This window comes from Calonectris borealis, chromosome 24, assembly GCF_964195595.1.
Source record: "Calonectris borealis chromosome 24, bCalBor7.hap1.2, whole genome shotgun sequence".
NCBI classification, from domain to species: domain Eukaryota; kingdom Metazoa; phylum Chordata; class Aves; order Procellariiformes; family Procellariidae; genus Calonectris; species Calonectris borealis.
The window spans coordinates 643,997-660,016 of NC_134335.1; the positions used below are offsets into that span (position 1 = coordinate 643,997).

The following is a 16,020-nucleotide window of genomic DNA, read 5'->3' on the forward strand; positions in this document are numbered from 1 at the left end:
GTCCCTGTCGAGCAGCTCCTGGGCATCACCGACTCGCCAGCGAGGCCGAAACCCTGCTGGGCCCACAGGACAGCGGCAGCTAGACCCTGCTACGCTTGAGATCAGCTCGGCCAGGAGGCTTGGTGATAGCCACTTCTGACCTCGAGAACCGCCCACCTCCCCTTCTTATTCTGAAGACGAAAAAGCAAGGAACGACTGCGGAGGAGAGCCTAGAAGCCCAGAGGCTACTGAAAACTCACAGACGAGTTGCAGCGCTTGCGGCGGGAGAGCAAACGACAAAACCGCTCTTTCTTACGGCCAGCCGCTACCTCGGAGCCTGAAACGGCAGGTGAGGATAGCGCGGCTTTGGCAGCCCGTCCTCGGGCGATCCCTAAAATGACCGGCTGGTAACCATCCAGTTCCCGGGAAAAGGACCGTCATTAATGTTAGCAGGCACCGACATAAACGTAACGGGGTCAGTCGAGCACCAAGACAAATCCTTCCTTCCGGCCTTCCAAAATTCGCTGAAAGCATTAGCAAATTACCGTAAACCGAAAGCGTATGCACGTTCACTTCCGCCGAGACACACGGGAGCGAGTTGCTCTGCCAAGGGCTGTTACGGAGACTTTAGCGAAATCTGAAACCTACTCTGAAATGAAAACTGGTTAAGTTAAGAAATTAAAAACAGGTCTGAAACGAAGCGACCAAATCGCAAAACGGGAAAGCGTTCACTGTAGAGTGCCTCAGGCATCCAGACTTGGGTGCCTGGAGTTCGGTTTTGTGGATAACCACCTGGAGGGAGGAAGACAGAGAATGGCAAGCTCCGGACAACACGGTGGTGGGTGGCAGACGGCGCGCGCGCAGCGCGCGTTAAGGCACGTTGGGAGAAAGGCTGCGATTGCTTGTCCATGCCAGCGGAGTCTGACTCGGTTGCAAAAACCTCAGAAGGAAAGAAGCCACAAAACGCCCTGAGCAGGACAGTTAGAGTCAGCTGAGCAACGTCATAAAAGCAAATAAAACGTGAAGGCATTTACACAGGGGACGGTTTACAGCAGCAACAAACGTTATGCCGTTGGCTAGTCAACGGGCCGTTCTCCCCTTCGGTTTGTCACCTCTACCTCAAAAAAAAAAAGCAAAAAAAAAAGCAAGCCAAAGCAAAAGCAGCAGTTGAAATAGAAAAGATCAGAAAAATGACAATGCGAATGACTATAAAGAAACCAGAAAGGCCTTCCCTCTGCGTGGAGAGAGTCGGGTCTAGCGAGGAAACGTGACGGATGCGTGTAAGAGAGAGGTGTCCCGCGATCGGCTGGTTGGTTTTACTCACCCTGTCTCGCAAGACAGGGAAAAACTCAAACTGCTCCAGGCCAGCTCCTCAAAAGGGCCCCACGGGCGGTGCTGGACTCAGTAAAAAACGCGTGGTGGAATTCACTTTTCTGGGAGCGTGAGGGAGAGGGCTTGTCACAGAGACAGACCAAACACCGAGGCACGAGGGAAAGCGTCTGGAGCCACATCTGAGCCGCGTTACGTTACCGAAGACCGAGCTTTCCGCCTCCCAGTATAGCTCGCTCAGAAATCGGTACTGGCGGGGGTGAGGCTGGAACAACCGCCCGGATTCGACGAGCTCTAAGGCCGCCTGTATCCCTCGTGTGAAAGCACCCAGTACGAGCCACCAGTAACTGAATTCATAGCTGCTTCTGCCACGGCAATCCCCGCCCTTCAGAGACACCTGCAGCAAGGACTGTCCCACGCGCCGAGCCGCCCGACCGGGACCCGGGCTGGTCCGTGGGTGTGTTTGAGGAAAAAAAAAGTAAACCGCAGGTGATCTGTTTGCTGTTTTTCCCCAGGCTTCATGCTCTGCTTATATACATAAAAGACAATACACATTCAGGACATTTCCAATGGTTATGAAGGTACCGTACCTGTGATGGTGGTAGGGATGGTGGTGGTAGTGGTGGTGGTTGTTGTGGGAGGAGGGATAGTTGTGGGGGGATCTGGATAAAATATAAAAAGGAAAATAATAAAAAAGCAAATTAAGAAAAACCAAGCAGAACACAACAGCGATCAATCGTGATCAGAGAAAAACAAGGACGCTAAGAAGCAGCGCGGCTGTCGGATGTCTTTCCTCCCCTAAAGCCAGGTGGTGACCGCCCAGCTGGCTTTAAGGACGGCGGGCCAGGTCCCCAGCCGCCGGACGCGGCTCCCAGCTCAACCCGCGGCTCGGGAGCCGCGCGCGGACTCCTCTAGCTGGAGATCTGGCCCCGCCCCCGCCCCCCCGCCCCTTTTGGCCTTCTACAATGCTAAGGAAAATCAAAAAAATAAATAAAACCCAGCACAAATTAGTCAATGAGAGAGAGAGATGGAATGGGAGAGGCATAAGAAAAATAAACTGCACGCTTTCCACGACAAAAAGAACAGTTTATATGTACAAAGAGAGACACAGCGGTGCTTTCTTGGTTTTCTACGTCTACATTTGAAAATGCAGGTGGGAGGTTTGTGTGAGGGGCCCTGCTGCGCTTAACGGGCTAAATATCAACAGCACGCGAATGCATCTCGCTTTCTGCCCAGGGCCATTAGCTTCACCATTCTTCCTCTCCGAATACACGTCAGCAGGGTGGTAGAATCTACTTCAAAGACAGTAATAAGTACAAAGAAACGAGAGCGTCATCACTAGATATCCATTTCAAGGTCCGGAGAATTTCACCACGATCTTTAATGAGAAAAAGCCAGTCGTTTTCTGACGACTTCAGTCGAAGGCTCCTGTTTTTGCTACTAGTGCATCGTCCACGAGAAGCACGGATACGGGGACGTTTCTCTTTGTGACTGACAACCCCTCCTCAGACGTGCTTGAACTCAAGACTGCCCCTCTTCGCAGAACTGATGCTAGGTACAGGGGCACATCCTCATCAAAACTATTGGGCGGGAGAAGGTAGATACGAGGAGATGCAAAAGAAAAAATACGTATCGATGCCCCGATGATCAAACTGAATGTGCTAAGTACTCGGGAAGACTTTGAACTACGGATTCATCCGGCAATAATGGAGCATGAAACATTCCATGGGCTTTTGATTTCAGGTTTCCTCTATAGCATGTCAACTTTTCATCACTAACACATCTGCTACTCTTTTATCTCCAAGCGAGCTCTCTCAGATTCCCTAATTAATACACCTGAACTTGAATCGTATGCTGCACCTTCGTCATATTCCATACAACTTCCTGAAAATTAAGAAACATTACCTCGCAGTTCGCTTCGCTGGGCAGCGTTTGTTTACGGCTGTATTATAAGCGGTTATTGTCCTTCCCCTACATCCGAAGCACCCCAGTCCCTGCGCTTACGATAGGGAACCTGAGACTTGCTCGTCAATGCGTGCGTCTCCCGGGGAGCAGCGGAGACGGCCACAGCTGAAGCACAGCAGAACCAGGGGCAGAAGTCCCCGGCCTTTCGCCAGGGCCAGCAAAGGCCGGCAGACCCAGCCCGCCTCACAAACCGCACGGGGACGATGCCGTGCAGCAGAGTCTGCCTTGATAAAAGCAAAAAAAAAAAGATTGCGTGCTAGTTGCGCTCGAAGTTTCTAGCAAATGCGTCTGCCCGCTCCCATGGGGAGGAAAAGCGTGAAACGCATTTTAAAAATAAACGTGTTTTCGGTGTGTGTCAATGCGATTAGACATCCTTATACCACGTGCGCAGCAGAGGAAGGTGTGTTAAGCACAGCTCAGCAGCAGTTCCTTTGCAAGCCCTGGCTCCTGGAAACCATCTGCACGTAAAACCGTTCAACTGCATCCCTTTGGTACGGAGACTACGTCAACCCTGCCGCTCGCGGAGCTGTGCCGGCCCACGGCTCTGCTGTGGCTCTCGCTGCTCCGCTACGGGCGTGGGGGGGCCGTGTCCGTAATTCCCCCCCTTCCCAAGGGATTTGGGGAGCTCTGCACCGACAGGCGGCGAGGCAGAGGGCCAGCAGCGAGGCACGCCCTCCCTCCAACGTCCACGCTACGCCTACCGAGACGTTTCTGCAAGGACGCGGGTTCCAGCGCTGATACCGCTGTTGCCGTCCTTTAGCGGGGAAAGGGGCCAAGGGCTGGAGATGCTTTCCGTGGGCGAGCGGGGCGGGACCGGCACGCTCTGTGCGAGCAGAAGTTTCCTTCAGCGACAACCTGAGTTAGGTTCTGTACCAGAGGGCGTCGGAAGACGGCCACAGCCCAACCGCTTCCTCCACACCAACGCCTCCGGATTTCTCCCTTCTGAATTCAGGGCTAACGGGATTCTTTATGCTGCCCAGAGTGCCGGATTCTAGCCGGACACTCCCAAACGTGCAGAAACTGGACGTGACGGGATGTAAACCCGTTATTTGACCGCGAGCTCCTGAGAGACCACGAAAAGCCCTTCCCTACGCGGCCAAAACGTCTGCTGGATGCTTGAACTGGAGCCCACGGGTTTACATCCCCGGGAACCTCCATCTCCTTTAAAGTAATACGGTCTCGGGTCTCCTCCTGTGGATTTAATCCTGAGGGGGAGCCGCACTGAAGAAGTGCTGGGCGGTCTAGTTCTCGCCCACACCCAGGAGGCAGAACAATTAACAAGTGCGAGAGTCACCCCGGGCTCTACACCCCAGGTCGCTAACGTTGCCGAGGGCTGACCTCGCACTCACTTGGGCCAAAGCAGGTACATAAAACTACACGAGGAATGAAACCGCCTCGTCGGCAACTGCTTCACAGCAGTAGCTCTCCACAGTTTTAATCTCCCGGGGAACTGCCTGCGTCCTATTTCAACTTCTTTACTCTCCACAACTTCAGTCGTTTCTTTAGACACCGGTGTAAATGAGGTATTTTTTTTATACCAGGAGCATACAAATAATTCCCATCGTAAAAGCGTACCTGACTTCATTGTGTAAACTGGAGCCTTTTGGAGCTACAGGCACTAGAAAACTACCCGTACGATGTGGTAGACGAGTTCAATTTCAGCTCAAAGCTGTAGCTTGGGATTATCGCCAATCTTTGGGCAGGTTTCTAAGGCTGGGCTTAAAATGGCTCATGTGCCAGTGGCATTTGGATAGGCGATGTCAACCATTTAGCTGGATCAGAGCAAGTACAAGAGAATTTGGCCTGCGGAGCTTCAAGCGGCTGTTGCATGGAACGAACTTCAAAGCAAAGCGGGTTACCGTCCCATCCGAGTAACAGGCAATACCCACCACGAGCTTAGCCCAGCCACACAACAACCGCTCGTAACAGATAAAGTTTAAATATGCAGCCCAAGGGAATGGCTCGTAATTAAACTGGGGGATCGCTCTTCAAGTGCCTGCTGAACCTTTATTGTACGCAGCAGCTCGCGACAGGAGCGCAAGGTTTAAAGCAATGGCAAAACAATGCAGAGGAACGGAGAATTAAAGCAGTTACTTAATAGCTCTTTAAAGAGATGCTGAGACATGTTTTAGTGTCTGCCCAGCAGCCAGGGACAGGCTAAAGACGTCTCATCCCTCCAGTTTATTTACTGGTTTGTAATTACCTGGGGATGCTGGCTGATTCTTCGGTAATTTAACTTGCTAATGAAAGACCTGGAGCCCCCCCGCCCCGGACCATTGCTGAAGACACGGGAGAAGGTATGACAAAAAGGAAAAGGAATTGTCGGAGGAGTCCTAGGAGAACTGTCAGGCCAGAGAACTTCACAGTTCTCCCCGGGCCCCGGCTCTGGCTTTTCCCTGGGCTGCACCTGACAGCACCGGCGTGCCGCGGCAAGCCCGCGAGCACAGCTCCGGAGGAAGGAGCTCACCGGACACCGGCGCAGGCTCTGCGCCCGCTGCACGACACCGAGGCTTACAGGAGCAAAATAAGTGGTTTTCCAGCCCCTGCCCCAGCCCGGCGTGAGGTAGACGTGTCGGGAGCTATCTGTAAACCTTGCATTAAGCAAAACGTTAACTTCTGTCAAAGCTTTCCGAGCACGGTATGTTGCAATTATGTGTAAATGAGTCTAGAAGAACGGTGGTTTTTCTCACGTACCGTATACAAACAGCATGTAATCCGCATGTGATTTCCCCACCGCGTTTGAAGCCTCACAGCGGTATGTACCATTATCTGTTTTGTTTAGGTTACTAATGAGAAGGTTTGAACCAGACACTACAACGTGTTGAGGCATCTCATCATCTACTCTTAACCACCTCATGTCCGTAGGCCTACAGAGGAGGGAGAAAAAGAAACAATCACATTACTATTTTCCTATGGTAAAGATGGCATCTTCAATAGTTCATCCACAGACAGAAAGCCCAAACCACGAAAAACTGTAAAGAAATAACACATACTTTTTTGCGCTACTCAAGCCCAGATGCTGTCGGGCTTCCTCAATTTAAATTTATTTTAACCCAACAGGAAACTGTATCCAGACCTTAAATTTTCTGAAAGCACTAATGCAAGCAGGAAGAAAGTTCATTAGTGGTTAATCGTTCGCTTATGCAGTCAACCTGCAACCTTGGAGTCTAGGGACTACGGGGGCATCCACAGGGTGCTCTGCGGGCAGATCTGGACAGCACGGGGCAGAACGAGGCCGTTTCGGTCACGTCTGAACCCTTCCACAAAGCCATGCGATGGGCCCGTTTACCTCGGCGGTGGCCGGGCCGCCCCCTAAGAACGTTTCGGCTGCGAGGAGAGGGGGAGGCCTTTCTCCTCTCCCCCCGGCCGAGGAGCGGGCTCTCCGGCAGCCCTGCGCTAGCGGAACCACAACGAGCAGCGTGTTTGCGCCACTCTGGGAGCGAAGCGAGCGTGCTTTGTTAGAGCTCGTAAAGAAAGCGAGCGCTGGGGGGCCTGGGAGGGGGCTTTTTTTTTTTTTGTAGTTGTTACTACTGTAGTCTTTAAGCAGCGGTAAGGAGAGAGCAGCTACGCCTGAGACAGCCTTCCCCGGCAAGAAAAATACAGCCCCTCTCGGGGCGACTCAAGAGCGAGCTCTTAAAAGGGGAGGTTTCTGCAGCACGACGTTCGTCAGCCTCTCTGGTCCCCAAGTTTGCCTGCTCCCGCTGCTGGCGGCATCCCGCAGCTCGGGCTCTTCCCAGCGCCCACGGGGCGACTACTCGCGTGACGCAGAAGCTCCGGAAGCTTCGCCATCCCAGCCACGCCACTGGGACGGACGCAAGGCCGAGCAAAGCCAGCCGGTGATCGGCCGCCTGCCACAAAGCTGGCATCTGGTTTTGGACAAGGGCTTGGCGCTCTCCTCCTCGCCTCCCAGCCGCCAGCTCACGAGCCACGGCAGGGGCAGCGGCAGCTCTCGAGAGAGCAGAAACGCAGTTTAACCTCAACACGGGCGGAAAGGGTTTCGAGGCTGCCGGCTACGGCGTGCAGGAGGCTGTCCCTGACTCTGGAGTCCCGAGGTTTCAGACGCTGCGGGCACTAGGCAGCAGCCTGTTTCCCAGAGACGTGTCTCAGCCTGGATGTCCTACAAGTGACCCTTTCGGTGCCTTCCCACTTTTGCCACGGTCCTGGGGGGGGTGGGCGTGCGTGTGTCTAATCTAACAGAATACCCGTGTTAACACCAAAATAGAAATCTCTACCCTCCGGTCTTTCGTTTTCCTCTGGGCTTCCCTCCCCCAACGTTTACGTTGCCAAATTTTGCAGAGAAATGATTTTGTTTAACTGGAGAAACGTCCCCGTTCATCTTAAACCTCCGCAAAGGATTTTACTAAATCCGTTTGTCTTAAAAAGATAGAGCTAAACACAGCCCGTTGTTTTACCGTGTATTTTCTTAACGCTTTGAGAGACACAGGTGAAGTGACCTACATAAGCGAATTGCTAGCACGTTACGAGCATCACCGTAACGTTAAGTGGCGTGCTGCCGGGGAGATGCGTCTGTCCTATTTAACATGTGTATGTCTTATTCATAGCCTGGAAGGAAAAAAAGTAAAGCAGCCTATTCATTAAATTCCCAGATGATAGCAAATGGGAGGACCGGCAGTCACCCATGAGAGGGGGAATGCAAAGGGGCTTCGACAGACTCTGAGCAGGGAATAGCGATTAAAATGGAACTCAGCAGGGGACGGGCCGCTCTAACGTACGGGGAAGGAATCAGCCTCGTGCTGAACGGAAGAAACTGGGAAGCAGGGATCGACAAAACAATCTGGGCCAGGAGGTGGGCCCCCGTGGAGGATGGCAGCACCCCGAGCCTCCTCACTGCGGAGCGCTCGCACCCTGCCTGCCGCTGCCCGCGGCCGCGGCGCTGTCAAACCAGATGGCTTCCAGTTCGACTACACCTGCGGCAGCTCCTCAGCTCTGGGCACGCTACCAAGGAGACGCTGACAGATCCCAGGGACGTTTGCAGGAATCTTACGAACATGACGAAAATAAAAAAGGGTAGTAAATACTTGACAGCCGTAAATCCAAGGGGAAGAGGAAGTATTTTTTAAAAAAAAAAAAAAAAAAAAAAAAGTCGTCGACAAAACTTAAATTAGAACAACAATGGAAGTGTGGAAGAAAATCTACCCTCCCTGGCCAGGATTTTCCTGATGCGTACATTTCCTGATGCGTACTATATAAGCGAGCCTCAAGGGCATGGCAAGAAGGGGGGAAAGAACAAAACTTGCAATTCGTAAACACCCCACAGGGCACCGAAAGGGAGGAAAATCATCCCACCGTCGACACAAGCAGACAGACAGGCTGCCTTACCTTGGGGACCCATCCCACTTTTACAAGCGCTCAATTGCCGGGCGTCAGTCTCGCGGCTGCGTGCTGGCACCCCACCGGGACCCAGTACGCAGGGCCCTGGCCGCGCTTCCGCAGATTCACTGCCCCCGGCGGCCGCCCAAGCCATTCCCTGGGGGAAGAGGCGTGCAGCTGCGGGATCTCTCCCTTCCGCGCCCGAGGGCTTGCTGCGTGGGGACCGCGAAGGGCCCTCCTGGGAGCTCTTCCAGTGCTAACCCCTCAGCCATCAGCTGTACCGGGATCCGAGCAAATCAGAACGGACTCCTCAATTGCGCAGCAGACGCTCGGGCGCAGAAGGCGCCTCCCTTTTTCACGCTGTCGCACCGCCTTCGCCGCAGAGAATGGCACGCCGAGCGTCTGCAATAGCGACAGAGGCCGCACGACGTCCGCAGGCTTCTGCCGCACGACCCCCTCACCGCCGGACAACCTGGCCCATCCTCGGGAAGAGTCCAACTTACTGTGGTTTTCCAAAGGCTGCGCACGTCAGTTCGAGCGGCTCCCCTTCTCTCGTGAGGCCTTGCACCGGGTAATTCTGAGAGACCCGCACTTGCGGCTTATCTGCGGGAGAAAGACATCGTTCGGTCAATCGTCGTGCCGACCCGGGCCCGCCGCGCGCGCCCGGCACGAGGGCGTGGAGCCGACGGCGCCCGGCACGCCGGCCGCCCCGCCGCGCTTCCCCGGGAAATGCATTTTGCTGCCCGGGAGTTTATCTCTGAAGGCGCTCAAGCTAAAAGGAACTCATTTGCCTTCGCGCTGAGGTGAAACCAGAGATATTTGCGGTGCTCGCTACTGATAGGTTTCATCGCGTATCATATATTACTGTACGACAACACTCGGCGCCCACGCATATTAACGCGTCGGGCTTTTCAAAAGATGCTCGTTAGAAACACCAAAAGGAGTCACAGCCACTGCTGCTTTTGTTTAAACAACAGGAGATTTTATTTCGGCCAAACGAAGCTCTTCTAAATCCTAAAATAAACACGGGGAATTAAAGCATTTGGAGTTAGGGAGCCGGCTCAGAAACACGTTAGTAAGACCCTGCAGGGGAAAAAAGCGCCAAACCGCAAACCTAGAGTCCGCAATTAAAAAATTCATTACCTTCTACAACTGAAAGGCAGATTAAAAACGCAATCTAAGCTCTAGCTAAAACGTTATCGGCGCAAGAAATCAATTCGATGCTACAAATGCCATTAAGCCATATATATTTTTCAGGAATTTACTCAACTGTAAGGAACAAAGGCAGGCAGAAGATCAGTGCGCATAAAGGTCGAAACCGTTTAAATGTTTCTATTTCCTCTGAGAGTAACTGCTACCAAAAATATTGGCTTGCTGCATTCTATTAACTGTGTTTAACTCATTAACATGCTTCCTATGGAATAATAGAGATTAGGAAAAAAAAAATCCGTGTCAGGATTTAACCAATTTAAACTCTCATAATTTCCAGTAATGGAATAAGCTACAGGAGTAAATCCTCTCCTGAGATGACTATACCACAAACATTTTACAAACTAACCCCCGTTACAGATGCTTCTCGCAGCTATGAAACGCGGGCGTCTCCGCGGGCTGGAAACCGCGGCAGCCGCGGGGGATTGCGACGCTTTGGGGGTGTCAGGCGCCCGAGGCGCAGAGCCCCCGTTCCCCTGGAAACGTGCCCGAAAACACGCTTAACGCTTCGGAGGCGCAAAATAAAGGCGTGGAAGCGACCGCTGGGTTCCAGGCACCAGCTGAGGAAAAAGGTCCTTCGCAGGAGGGTGGAAGAGCCTCTGAGCGCGCCCTTGAGCCAAAGCCGGGGCAGGGACTGTCCCCGCGCACCCGGGCTCGCCCACCGCAGCGGGGCGCCGGTACGGCCAAGGCGGGCCAGGTCTCGGAGGCACAAGCCAGCCCTGGGAGGGACGTGGCAGGAGTAGCCAGAAGGCAAGCACAGGAAAGCACAAAGCAGTGCTGAAATGCTGTGGAAGCTTGGTCTGCGACGCTCGGGTCTGCACTTACACAACGCTTAAACACGGGAAGACGCGTTAAACCAAGTATTATGCAGCGAGTAAATCACAAGCAGCGTCTTAAGCGCCGTGCTCACGCTCGCCACTCTCATTCACAATTCCCACCCCCCCGGCCATCTGCTCGCTATTTATTATTTGCTTCGCGGCAGTGCCGAAGAGCCCATGCCGGGAACATGGATGCTGTTCTACTCTGTGCTGTGGAAAGAGCAGAAAACCTTTTCAGCCCAATTTGCACGGGAACACAAAGACGACGGCACCCTGCGCCGAGAAGGCTCCGCGCAACATCTTCTGCAGCTTGCCTCTCCTGTTGCTCCCATCCCGTTTTCATTAGATCGGTTTTAGTATTTCTAATGAGCTGTTTACCAGCTGACAATTACTTATGGAAATCTAGAGGAGCACACTGAAGGCTTGCTGTACTGAGGACGAGCCGCAAACTAAGCGAGCTCTCCCGGAACTGCAGGAGCTGAGCCCCTCCAGCCCCACAGTCTCCGTTAAAGAAGTGAAAGCAGCCAAGTGAACCCGCACCATTCTGACCTGGGCGCCCTAGAGACGCCACCTGCAACATAAACCTGGGCTTTATCAGGGCACGTGCACGCGCGCGTGAAGACAAGAGCATTCCCAACGGAGTTACCACAGCGAACGCCTCTCCCAAGCAGGACTCGCCAGCACGCCAGTAATTACAGCGGGCACTCGGGAAAATGCTTCACGAGTCTGGAGGATTCAGGAGGATGGCTGGGCGCTCCGGAGAACCGACGTCGTAATTCGGCTCACAGCATACCACAAAAATTTCACGTGCTTTGGCCAAGAATCTGGGGGGGGGGTGGTGGTGGTGTCTTTTTTTCTTTTTTTTAAGAACACGCATTTAAATAATCTTTAGTTCCACCACTAAGCATCCCAGCTCAGGCAAAGCCAGTATCCGTTTTCTTCAGATTATGGACTCTGCTAGCAAAGCTTTGCAAAATGCCGAGCACCGTGGGATCCCGCGCTCAGTTCCGACACGGGATTGTGACATTTAGCAGCCTACACCGGTAAAGTTGCGATGGTTTTCAATGCCTGGACTAGCAGTTTGCCACCTACTAACCGCTTTATTAAAAAGGCCCCGTTCCAGCCGCGACATCTGTGGCTGTACGATCCGGGGCAACGACTATCTCGGATGGTGATCCAGGGCGTAAGGCAAGCAGCAGCAGAGTTTTTCCCACCAAGTGCGTTCCAGCAGCCCGAAATCCTCGCCTTGGGACTTCATAATATCACACCGCTGGACTACTACATAAAAATAAACGCTTTGCATCTATGCATCTAAGCCACCACATACTCCACCGGCAGCCAATTAGATCCAACAACCCAAAGCTATTTCCTAGTATGCCTATTTCTAGCAGCTTAAAAAAACAGCCTAGTAATTTAATAAGGCACCTTTATTAAGCTAAATTCATTCAAAAAGCTAAGAGTGATATACAAGGTTAAATACCAGTAGTCTAAAGGTTACGCTGTAGCAGCAACCAATTTGAAAAACTTATTACAAACCCATTCTGCGTTTGATGAGATTTCTTTTACAACAGGCGCGCTGTGTGCCTGCAAGCGCGGGATCCGCAGCCTTCCCGGAGGGGACAGCACGCCCCGCTCCTCGCCCCGCCGGTCACTTACGGCGCGAGCCGGCCCGGCCCCGCGCCGAAAAATGCTCCTTCCCCCCCTCCCCGCCGAACAACCTATATTTTAATTTCTCAGGCCACGGAGATGCTGAAGACTCCTCCAGCCGACACGCCGTGCCGAAGCGGCAGGCGCGCGCCCGACGGCTCAGACGGAGCCCAGCCGACACCTCCTCTCCGGGTTTCACCGCCCATCCCAGGCTGCACCCACCGACGTCTCGCGGTTGCAAAGCTCCGGGGTTTGCAAGTTACCAACACACTCAAGTTATTCTGCCTTTGTCCCAATTCTTCCTCTCATTAGCTGCTCGCCCGGTTTTTGCGCCATCAGCAAAGATTATTAACAGTGACTTTTTAAGAACTTCAAATGCTTCGTGGGAGCACTGAACGGCATCGGGCCAAGCACCCAGGCCCGTGCATTCACTCTAAAAATACCATCGTTTGCTGATTACTCTCTAATGACTATCCTTTGAGATCTGCCAGTTAGCGATTTCTTAATCCATTTAAATGCGCGCTCCATCGATAACGCTTAGATCCCATTAATCAGCCAAGATATCAACGTTATACCGCGTTCGGTGCCTTACAAAAGCCTAAGCCTATTATTTCCACCCATTTCCTTTCATCAGGGCGACCTACGATCTTCAAAGGCAGGCAAACCTCACCGTCTCAAAGCCCGTCCCCAGACGGATTTGGCCAGCCTGCCCTCCCCGCGCGCCCGGGGTACCAGGATGCTCCGCTGGGTCAGCCTCTGCCGCGCACCCCCTTCCCACCGCGCCGCTCCTCAGCGGGGCTGCACCCAAACCCGAGCCCAGGGCAGGCTTCCAGGCTCCCCCTAAGCAGCTCCCTCCAAACGGCTGGCGCAACCTTTGGAGCTCCTGGAGGTGCGCAGCAAGCGCTCCGGAGGTGGCAGCGGCACGGCTTTCTCCGACCACCCCCTGCGGCTACATTCTCGGACGCTGCAGCCAGCAAGGATGACTACTGTCGGGGAGCATCGCCACGTACGTGAACAAAAGGCGGGTTTTCTTCGGAAAGGCGGTTACGTTCTCGCCCTCGCGCCTCTCCCCTGAAATACAGTCAGAATATGCGTAACGAGGAAACCATGTGCAATAAACGCAACTCTGGGGTCGTATCCGGTGATTTCACCGTGCACAAGAGCTATTGGAAGCTGCTATAGAAAACCTGCATGGCACTCGACGTACGTGTTCTCTGGGGCCGTGCCAATGGTAACGGAGTCGACTCATCACACCGCACCAGCTCCTGGTCCTCCGGTAGTCTCCGTGCAAGTGATAGGGCTCCTACCATGCAGCAATCTGTCCACTCTAAGCACAAAACCTGCACCAAAACGGCCATTAATAACACAGGAAAAACAGTTTGGGAAACACCGCTTCTTTTCCGAAGCCCAGGTGACTCCTAGCCCTCGCCAACCACCAACAGCAACAAACCAGTCAACCCTTCCCGGCCGATGGCTGCCAGCCGAAAGCCTTCTTCCCACGTGCTGCTTTGGGGGGAAACCGTAGAAAACCACGAACGAGGCAGACAAGCTCTTGAAGGCAGGCTGGGGCCCGCAGAGCTCCACCACGGAGCAGGAACGGGCACCCTCCGACAACGCCGAGGTTCTCCCCGACGGTTCAATGGCCTGCAGCCGCTCCACGGAGCGGACACGCAGCAGCAAGAGGGGCTACCCAGGGCCTCGGTACATTGCCAGCACAGGATTTCTCTCCCTCTGCTCCAAATTACAGCTGAGCAGGTACAGCAAGCAAACCACAGGTGACTGCAGACGGCCGCTTTCTCCACGGCAGGCGCGAGCAGACAAGGACGTGCTCCCGCGGTGGGTCTGGGACAGGGGCGCTGCAGCACGCGGCTCGGCGTCCTTTGCAACGCCGGACCGTTTGCCAACAGAGAGAACTGCGAAATGGATTCTTTCGACGATTCAGCTGAGAATTCTCTTGCCCGCGCCGTGAAATTAGGCACCCAAGCCAAGTTTTAAAGTCCGTTTTACGATTACTGTACTAATTCCTGACGCGCACCTCTTGGTAAAAATGGTGACAGACGGCACCCCCGGGAGAAGGGTCCCGCAGGTCAAGCAGAGTTCCTGCCCGCTTTAGGTAACTCCAGCTTCCACATCACCCGACAACACTTTATACACCTCTCCTCAGACCAGCACTATTTTCTCCAGCTCCCCACCTCTGCTTTGTTCTGCCGCCCAAACTGACCACGCACCAAACCTGACTCCTGGCCGTTTCTGCACCTTCCCACGCCGGCCTGCTGGGGGAAGAGCGGGAGGAGTCCCTTCTCCGGCGCGAAAAGACGTCGGCGAAGTCGCCGTTTATACACAGCTCTCGCCTCCGTCCTAAAACCAAGCGGGTTTGCTCATCAGGAAACGGAGTCTGCGTCAGAGGCAGCCCAGAGCCGGCAATCCCCTACCTTCCCCTCACCTCTCGCAAGGACCGGAGGCCGCGCTGCTGGTTTTCAGCCAAAGGGCAGGAGTCTCTCAAAGAAGTAGAGCCCGCGGTTAAAATAACGAAAAAGCGTACGACTGGCAGCTCACAACCTCTCTGGAAGAGCCTTTCCACCCCAAACACGACTTCGCAAAACTCGCCCTCGACTGAGAGAATTGCAACGCTCAGCTCGCAGCAGGAAAAGCAGAGCCAAAGCCAGGCGGGAATGTCGGGTGTCAACACTTCTCGCTCGAATCCGGAAGCGCGTGCTGCTGCTTAACGCTCGCGGAAGGCAGAGTCCAGGCCGCGCTGCGCGCTCCTCACTCCCAACAACATTCCTTCGAGAAAACCTTATTAATGAGCTTGCAAACGAGCACCCAACTGGGAAATGTCACAAACAAGAGTGGCTAATGCCCCAGAAAATCAAATAACTGAACACTTGGCTGATTGTGCTGCTTTTCATATTTATTAAAAGAAGAAAAAAAACGCTTTAAACCAAAGTTTCTGAAGGGGTCAACACCTCGCTGAACAAAACAACTCATTTATGCATTTTTAGAAATCTCCAGATGATAAATTACATTGATGTTAATCACTTCACTGCATACTACGCAATTAATATTTGTGCTCGATAGAAATGTAAGGATTACCAGAGATGCGACAGCATACATATACGGCCGATTTTTAACATAATTGGGCGCAAAAAATCCTCCCATCGTAACAGCAGCGGCCGAAACAGATTCCATCGGTGCCTATTTTAAAAGTACACGTGTAGATATTATAAAAATGAATGTGCAATTAATTAAAACTTCAGAAAAGCAACAAAAAAAGAAGAACCCAGAGAAAACGCCAGATCAAGGCTTCGACACTTTCACTTCCAGTAACGAGATAAGGAAGAGTACCACACAGGCTGAACTTAAATGTCTCCGAGAATATCTGGCTCCATGCCACTCCTTAATGATATTGTAATGCATTTTGTTGCTTCATTTCCTTTCTAAAATTACACTCAACGCGCTGGCCTGCCGTCCCTCCCTGACGGATCTGCTCGACAGCAGGCAAGCCCCCGCCAGACGAGGGGCTGTTTTCAGGCCGACAGCCCGCCGCACGCAGAGGGTCACGCGTTCTCTGGCGGGGCGGGAAGCGTCGCCCTTCCCGGGAGCACACGGCTCCGATCGTCTGTTTGCTTCCCAGAAGCGTTACCAGGAGCGTTTCGTACACGGCGCGGGCGGCTTGTTTGCAGCCATTTCTTTTCAATAACACACCCGACATTCACGCGGCAGCATTTCTCTCAAAACTTCG

General features: G+C 53.3%; 1 protein-coding gene across 7 annotated transcripts in view; it reads right to left on the reverse strand.

The window, feature by feature from the left end:
• CADM1 (cell adhesion molecule 1) overlaps positions 1-16,020 on the reverse strand; it is a 164,111-nt gene that overhangs the window by 26,638 nt on the left and 121,453 nt on the right. For 4 of the 7 annotated variants that reach the window (XM_075172797.1, XM_075172800.1, XM_075172798.1 and 1 more), the window contains exons 6-8: positions 9,108-9,207; positions 5,968-6,140; positions 1,899-1,970 (exon numbers count right to left, since the gene is read on the reverse strand). In XM_075172797.1, the coding sequence (XP_075028898.1) occupies positions 1,899-1,970; positions 5,968-6,140; positions 9,108-9,207 (345 nt within the window). The remainder of the gene's footprint in view (positions 1-1,898; positions 1,971-5,967; positions 6,141-9,107; positions 9,208-16,020) is intronic. The other 3 variants (XM_075172802.1, XM_075172801.1, XM_075172799.1) reach the window with 1 other exon arrangement.